The sequence below is a fragment of the Chaetomium globosum genome, genomic scaffold (genome assembly GCF_000143365.1).
Source record: "Chaetomium globosum CBS 148.51 scaffold_4 genomic scaffold, whole genome shotgun sequence".
Classification (NCBI taxonomy): Eukaryota; Fungi; Ascomycota; class Sordariomycetes; order Sordariales; family Chaetomiaceae; genus Chaetomium; species Chaetomium globosum.
Window position 1 is genome coordinate 2284820 of NT_165979.1, and position 7661 is coordinate 2292480.

General features: G+C 53.8%; 2 protein-coding genes across 2 annotated transcripts in view; both read right to left on the reverse strand.

Moving 5' to 3' along the window:
* Nucleotides 1-2501: 2501 nt before the first annotated feature.
* Nucleotides 2502-3236, reverse strand: CHGG_04470 (uncharacterized protein; the record flags this gene model as incomplete). The annotated part of the gene is made up of 4 exons (XM_001223683.1): nucleotides 2502-2536; nucleotides 2600-2692; nucleotides 2761-2968; nucleotides 3030-3236. The coding sequence occupies 4 exons, from the start codon at nucleotides 3234-3236 to the stop codon at nucleotides 2502-2504; spliced, it is 543 nt and encodes a 180-aa protein (XP_001223684.1).
* Nucleotides 3237-6756: 3520 nt separating this feature from the next.
* CHGG_04471 (uncharacterized protein) overlaps nucleotides 6757-7661 on the reverse strand; it is a gene marked incomplete at both ends in the record, with an annotated part of 1674 nt that continues 769 nt past the window's right edge. The window contains 2 exons of the mRNA XM_001223684.1: nucleotides 6757-7362; nucleotides 7412-7434. Coding sequence (XP_001223685.1) covers nucleotides 6757-7362; nucleotides 7412-7434 — 629 coding nt within the window. The remainder of the gene's footprint in view (nucleotides 7363-7411; nucleotides 7435-7661) is intronic.

Genomic DNA, 7661 nt, shown 5'->3' on the forward strand with positions numbered 1-7661 from the left:
GGTGCTTATCAAACCTCCACGGCACTCAACAGCGACGCATTTGATGGGGTTCATTGAAGCCGGTATGCTAGGTTCATAGAGTACCCGTTTGTGTAAATGACGGGGCATTAGCGGCTGCCGTCTGTTCCATAACCCCACGATTGCTTGTTCTAAGTGCTTAAAGATCACCTTCCATCCATGTCCACACACTGCTCTACCATCAACACGAGCAGTCGGGACTCTTCTGTTACGTTCCCCGTGTGCTGTTAACGAAGCCCCCGCCACACTCGCGAAAACCCAAATCAATGGCGCTGCCATCAATACCCGACATTTTCGTAGCCTCTCGCATGCTACCATCCGCAAGGTTATTTCTCGTGTCTAGCCGACAGCACAGCCACAGCCATACCACCCCCCCTAGCGGCAACAAGCCAAGGACCGCAACCCGGAAGTTCGGAGTTGCTCTAAATCACGCATGTTTTCCCGGCCAAGGGAGGCGCAATCGCATCTAGAAATGAAAGAGCTGAAACCGTCGTCGGGGTGTCTTTTGTTCCTCGGGTCCGTAAACCCGACGTGTCATAGTTAATGTGCTCATAGCGGTTAGGTAAGCACGCCAATATGGGTGATGCAGTCTCGTTTCTGGGCGACACAAGCGGTCCAGTGTGTGTTAGGTAGGTAATGTTGGTTTGCTAGCGAGGTTGTCTCCGGTCGAGGACTCATCTGTTTCTGGACTAACCTCTACGTCACCCACCGACCCGGGTTAGGTACATGTGCCTTAGGTACCCATTGAAGAGTTTGTTCACATGTGAAAGGGCAGACTTGAGGGCAAGTGGTTGCAAATATGGATTCGGCTAGCCCGAGGACCTCTGAATCATTGAATAGATAGTTACCTTTCCCGGATACGGGCTTGCCAGCAGGATCGAATGTGTATCATGTTTCTTGGGTCCTAGCCGGGCCTTGCTGGCGTCAGTCCCGCCCTCTTCAGTATTTCACCCCACGGGATTCTTTTGTGTTGTTTGATTTCCCAATCTTGCATTCCTTTTTTTTAATGACTCGTGAAACCTACAAGCTCTAGTATGCTACTGTGCATCCAGGGCAAAAAAACAAGAAACAATGTCGTTGTTTACTTACCCAACTGCGTTCCATTTGGTGCAACGTTCCGCAAACCTGCGCCACCACCGTAACCACATATGAAGGGTCGAGGGCGCGATGTGAAGGTCTGGGGCTGCATTCTGAGTTTAATTAGTACACACGGAGTCATCACCGAAGGATGGATTCTCGTAATTGAGGACGGGACGGGACGGCGAGAGCCGGTTACATCAACTTCCACTGGAGAGAGAATTCGGTCTGGGTGGTCTTGGCTCTCTGCAAAGGTAACACCAGGATTTGAATTCTGTCGGGTTTGTGGCTGAGTCGCTTACGACAGACAACCCATCTTAAAGGGGAATAGGAGTTGGGAAGTCTGGGGTTGTGACTTGCCTCTTAGAGGTCGCGTTGCTCAGATCATGCGCCGCTATGAAGCAGCTACAAGGCCCGCGCATAATCGCAGCGTTCAACATCATCAAAGAAATGTCGCTATCAGCTTCGCTGACAGGGGATCAGCTGCAGCTGGGAGCGACATTCGGCGCTTCGGACGCGCGTAAGCTGGGTGTTGTATAACAGTGCAGCAGACGCGGGAAGCGCCGCAGGCCAACGCGACCGAAACCCCAAGCTTGGGCACCGGGTTTTACCGTTTCATTAAAACGAGCCTCGGCCAAGCTTGGCTCGATGCCTGGCGGCGGCAGGCAGAATTGCCCCATGCAGCCTTGTGTGATGTCACCCCCACGAAGTCAACGTCTTCCCGCCAAAGCTTGACTTCCCCGGCCGATGTCATGTGAACAGTTCCATTTGGCGTTCCGGATCGAGTCACCTCGTTTTTATCGGCCCGGCTCCTTCTGTGTCAGGCAGCTATGGGACCCTGGGCTCATTATGCAGCTTTCTTATTCGTAAATCGACAAGGTCTGTTAGGCAACCAGGGTTAGGGGCCACCCTTTGTAAAAGGACCGCGTTCGTAAAGTATGCGCGTACTATGCCGCTGATGTTCGTAAATTACAGAACAAGGAAAGAGAACATTCCGCATGCAAGAAAGCGGCCAAACCACGATATTATCTCTCTGAGACGATGTTGATTAGGCCGTATGCAAGAAAATAACAGGGTATATTGAGCGTGTGCTCGATCTAAAATCATAATGAAAAGTTGAAAACAAGAAGTACTAGTCGTTGAAATGGTGAAAAAAATCGAAGCCAGAGAAATCCCAAGAGCGCCCCCAAACACAAAATCTATGTGTAAATATCCTACGTTCCAATCCTTACCACGCCATGTCATCCGAAATTCAGTCGTTATTGTTGTTACATCTCGAAAGCCAGACGCTGACAGCGACATGAGCTTCGCTGTCGTTCCATGCTGTCATGGAGTCATGCTGGAATCCGTCATTGTCATCTTGCGAGTTGACCCGGCTTGACGGAAGCCTGGCGGTCTCGAAACTCTCAGTATGAATAGGAGTATTCTGCCGAAGGGTCGTCTGGAAAGGCGAAGAGTCAGTCAGTCGTCGCCCCAGGGGATGAAACGGTCGGGGCTGTCGTACACTGGTAGGCGGCATAGGCCTGTGCGTAGGCTGCCTGGTGGTAGGAGACGTCCTCAGGAGGTGGTGTGCCATACACCAAATCCTCGACAGGTTCTAGCATCAAGATACTGGTTAGCAACGGGAACAAGCAATAACAAAGAATGGCGATTTGGTTCTCTCACCATCACACTCAATTGGGTCACCGTCCCGCATGGTTCCCTTCTTCTGGGCCCGCTTTTCGAAACGGGCGATGTCCTTGGGATCCACCACTCTTCCTCGGAGCATGAAGCGTGTCTCCTTGGGCGGGTTTTCGGCCTGCCGCTCCCTCATGGTCTTGATCATGAACATGTACTCCGACGCCTTGATGTACTTTGTGTCGAGATTCCACTTCTTTAGTTGCGTCTTGTACTGCTTCTCACTATATCGATTGCCGTTAGCCAAAGCATCATACGCTGGGATATCGTGGGTCTCCCGACGTCGCCTTGAAGTTGTAAGTCATCTGCATCTCGGACATGACGTCCTTGAGCTTCATGTTCATGGCGTTGTACAGGTGGGCGATGATGTCGTGGTACGGCTCCCAGTCCTCGGGCTTGGATGGCCTGTACGCTGCCGGGACTGTCTGTTGGGCCGACTGGTCATAACCGTAGTATGCGTCCATGGTGGGCCGGACTCTGATTACTCGATCGGGGTGGTTTGGCTGTGGTGTGGTTATGTGTCGAGGTTCAGTCGATGATACCAATGCTTAGTAGATAGAGAGATGCCTTGCTGCTGTGGTGTAGCAAGTCCTGGAGGTGCAAAGGGGGGCAGCATGATGGATTTATATCCTACCATGGTTTGTGAGATGCTCGAGACAACATGGTCATAAAGGCACGGCCACATCAAAGTGGTATATCCGGATCCAGTTCGCTGCCTTGCCTTCACGGCGAGGGAGGCTAGGCAGGATGGGGGATTGGGGGCTGCAAGACGAGGGTGTGACACTAGAGGTTGCCAATGCTGGGAAGCCTGAGGACAAATTGTGGTTGGGAAAAGAATGACTCGACATAAGCCCCCCGGGGAAGCCTCATGCAGAAGTGGTGGGGTGAGCATGACCCCCTTGCCTATTCCAGGTTTCCCTTGCCTGTCCCCTATTCGTGAAATAGGCGCTGTCAAAGGTGTGGGACAACCGACTTTGTTTAGCTCTTGACATGAACGCCATTGGTGTTGCACAAGTTCCCTGCAGCCCACCCAAGCACTTTGCCATCAGGAACCATCAGGAACGCCGAGGACGCAGTACCCGCGGAGAACAGCAACGCAACAAGGAAAAGAGACATAGGAAAAAAAAAGAAGGGAAAGAGAAAGGGGCCTGAAAAACCGGTCCGGCACGAACCGGAAGGAGTAACTGCTCCCCGCGACCTTTGGCGGGGCGCTCATCTCCAGACCAGGCATCACGGCCCCACACTAAAAAAGCGTTCCAGCTTGACTTTGCAACTCGCAAAATCGGGACGGAGCCCCGCGGTCGGGACCGCGTGGTGCCGGTTCAGTGGGCCACTCAACCCCAAGAAGCCGCAGCAGTTTGATGACAGGCGGGGGAGAACAAAGCTCCTGCGCCCACGGCCCCCCGGAATCTGCGGCGTCCTGAGAGAGGCACATACGACAAACCGGGGTGGCAAGCATTTTTGGGGGTTTGTTGACTGCGAGAGTTGGATGAGGGTTTGAGAAGGAAGTTGTCAATTCCGGTTTCTCTCTCGTCGGCAAGGCGGACCTGACTTGTCTCAGTTGGGAAATAGCGAGCGGATCAACCACCGGGCCCGCCTGTTTAGCGATCCAGTCAGGTGCTATCTTTGGGGAAATATTGGCACGAATTTGGAAGGCCCCCAGGCAGCACGGCCAAAATACCACGTCGTCCTCGAACTTGGACTCCAGTTCTCAACCTAAAACCCGCAACAAGACGTTTAGCCACCCTCGTTCTGCCTGGTACCTTAGCCAGCCGACTACAGTAAATTCGCTCATCGGATTGCATGTGACCACATCGATTTCAACCTCGACAGCTTGCAAACCGGTGGTCTGTTCCTGGGCGTTCTGGGTACGAGCATGGTGGTCGTATCACATCAACAGTCGGGGTTTACTCCGCCTGCCACCGGATATAATCAAGCCCATCTCTTCCTGTTCGAGGCTGATGGCTAAGATGGGATGAAATTACCAAGATGGGATGAAAGCAGAGACAGATCCAGAATCGAAACAAAGTTTCACCTCCACACCCAGTCCCGGGCATTCGGAACCGGGGTAGAGGCGCTTCTCGACTGGGCTTTGACGCGATTCGCTCCCCAGACGCAGAATGCGCGGCGCGGTGCACGCTACATGCAGGATAAGCACCACCCGGGAGGCCGCCGGGAGGTCAGTTTCTTAAACTCGATCCTGCATACGTTCCCAGCAGACGGCATTTCATGCAAGCCGACACCGCCTGAGAATTCCATCCCGTCGGTCCCGACTCCCGCCCGGGTGATACTGCAGCATGTCGGGGCTGCATGCGCCGCATGGCTGCCGTGCGATGTGCCGTGTGTGGCTGCCGCGAGTCCCTGCGCCCGTGGTGCACGATGCATCAGCGACAGATCAAGCCTCCTGAGGGGGGCACGACTGGGTGGCCCGACCCAATCTTGTGGTAATCTTGCGGCCCACGGTAACCCAGGCGGCGCGGAGGGTGACGCTGTAGTGCCTCCTTTGCATTCTAAGTGATCCTGTCTCGGCTAGAGCCAGTCAGTCTCGTGTCACGCTTGTATCACAGGAGCCCCCGTTTCACGACCATCCGAAGTGTTCAGCATTTACTCGATCTAGCCTCTTGGCGTTTCGCTTCTTCAACTCTTGTTCTCTGCATACATAGCCCTTACCAGAATAAGCGCCATACACGCCGTGCGACATAACATTGCAGCGAAGGGCCTTTCAGCGCTCACTCAGACTCGGTATGCCGGAGGCGCCAGGGGATACAATCCTCCTGTCGCCGGATGAACCGGGTTCCGGGCCTTGTAGCACGCCCGGGCGGCGCGTTGAACTACAGTTTAGGAAGGTCGACAATGAATAAATAAGTTGGCACTTAATGTGGTAGTCCTAAGCGAAACGGCCATGCTGCGGTTTACCTACCCACGGGTGGGCGCTGCCTTGACTCGGAATCTGGTTCGACTTGATGTCCAATGCTTAGTGACAGAAAGAAAAAGGAAAAAAAAAAGAAGGCCAGAAAGAGCCCCTCGGATGCCTGCTCGGCCTTGCTACCGAGCTTTCAATGTTTCGGTGGTTTGGTTATCAGCGTAGTAGGTATGAGCCCCTAAGTCGACGCCGAGCAATCATATCTGCCTTCCCACCTCACAAGGCTGAATAGTAAAGTCTGGGTGTGCATGTTTCTTCACGAATATGATACTAGATAATCTTCGAGAGGCAGCCGAATCACGAACTTACAGCTGTTCTTCTCTCTGGTAAACCCGGGCCATAGTGTCTCCAGGTTTGAAATATCGTGAATATATCGAGGATGCAAGCCGCAGTAACAAACATATCTCTCTCTGGCAATGCCACTCGACTAACACTCACTCGCCCCCGATCATTGGGGGTCTCGCGCCAGGGATGGTCTACCGCGATCTGTTGAGATGAGACTGCCACAACGCATCCTACCTATGGATATAGCCCGGGCTCGATCACGGCCACATAGGTACCTTACCTATTGCCTGCCCCTAAAAACAGCAATCAAACCCCTAGTATTCAACGGTTAGAAAAAACATTGCTCACTCCCCAATCTTAAAACATTCATGGTTTCATAAACCTGCTCATACCTCACACCTAGCACATTCACCTTCTCAACATGCTCAGGGATAAATCAAATAAAATCAGATAAAATCAACGACTACCTCGCAAATAACTTGACTCCGGCCAACGTGAGCTAACGCTACTTCTCCAAGCACGGCAAATGTAGAACCAGGAGAGAGCAGGCGTCTACCAGAACTTCCTGGAAACCCAATTTCATCCTTCCTCATAATCTCGTAAAAGCCACCAGCAATGCTTTCTTCCCTCCGTCTCCCCACCCGTCGTCACAGCATTTTTCACTTACAAATACCACGACATCACCCCACTCCATGATGATGATATCGGTCTAGATAGGACTAGTGCCCCATCTGGCCCCCTTACCATGGCAATCCAACAGGCAAGTTGCGTGCGAATCAGAGTTCTTTATGCAGCTTCTCCGCCTTGCGCCTCCCCTCAGCCTCGGCCTCCTCGGCCTTCTTCTTGGCGGCATCGGAGCCGAGGCGCAGCTGACCGGCGACCCAATCCCAGCCGCTTTGGACATTCTCGCGGACCTTGGCAAAGAGGGTCTCGGTCGGGGAGGTGGTGCCGTACTTGAAGTACGTGTACTGGCGGCGGGCAAGGGCGCGCAGCTCGTTAATTTCAGACCCCTGCGGTGCCGGGATGCCGTAGCTATCTAGGTACGCTTTCAGCTCGCTCTCGCTCCATGTGTCAAATAGTCCGGCCTTGGTGGTGTCGGTTGCCTTGGTGAGGAAGCTGGTAGCCGAGGCGTAAGAGCCGCCGCCGGCAGAGGATGCCGAGAGGTAGGCGGACTGCGCGGCGTCGACCAGTTCGTCGCGCGTCGCACTCGTCTTGTCCGAGACCTTCTTAGCCGCAGCGTTACCGCTCGAGGCAATGTAGCCGCGGATGTTGTCTAGGCTCAGGTCGTCCCAGGTCCAGGCAGTCCAGCCTGAGGCGGCCTTATGGGAGTGCTTGCGGACCAAAGCGCGCAGCTCGTCGGTCTTTGAGCCCTGGGGGACAGGCTGTGAATGCGTTAGTATGATTATTGACCAGTGAAATGAAGCTACATACCACCCCACGAGCATCCAGATAACCTTTTAGACGGCTATCAGACCAGGAATTGACGGCCTTGTCAAAGGCGTCCTGAGCGGCCTGGGACGCGGTGTCGGTAGCCCTCGTGGCGGCAGAACCAACGTTGGAAGTAGCGGCACCGAAGCAGAAGCCGCGGTACCAGAAACGGTGTCACCGAGTATCTCAGCGCGATTCTTGCGGACCAGAGCGCGCAATTGGTTGAGTTTGGTGCCTTGGGGGACTATCATTT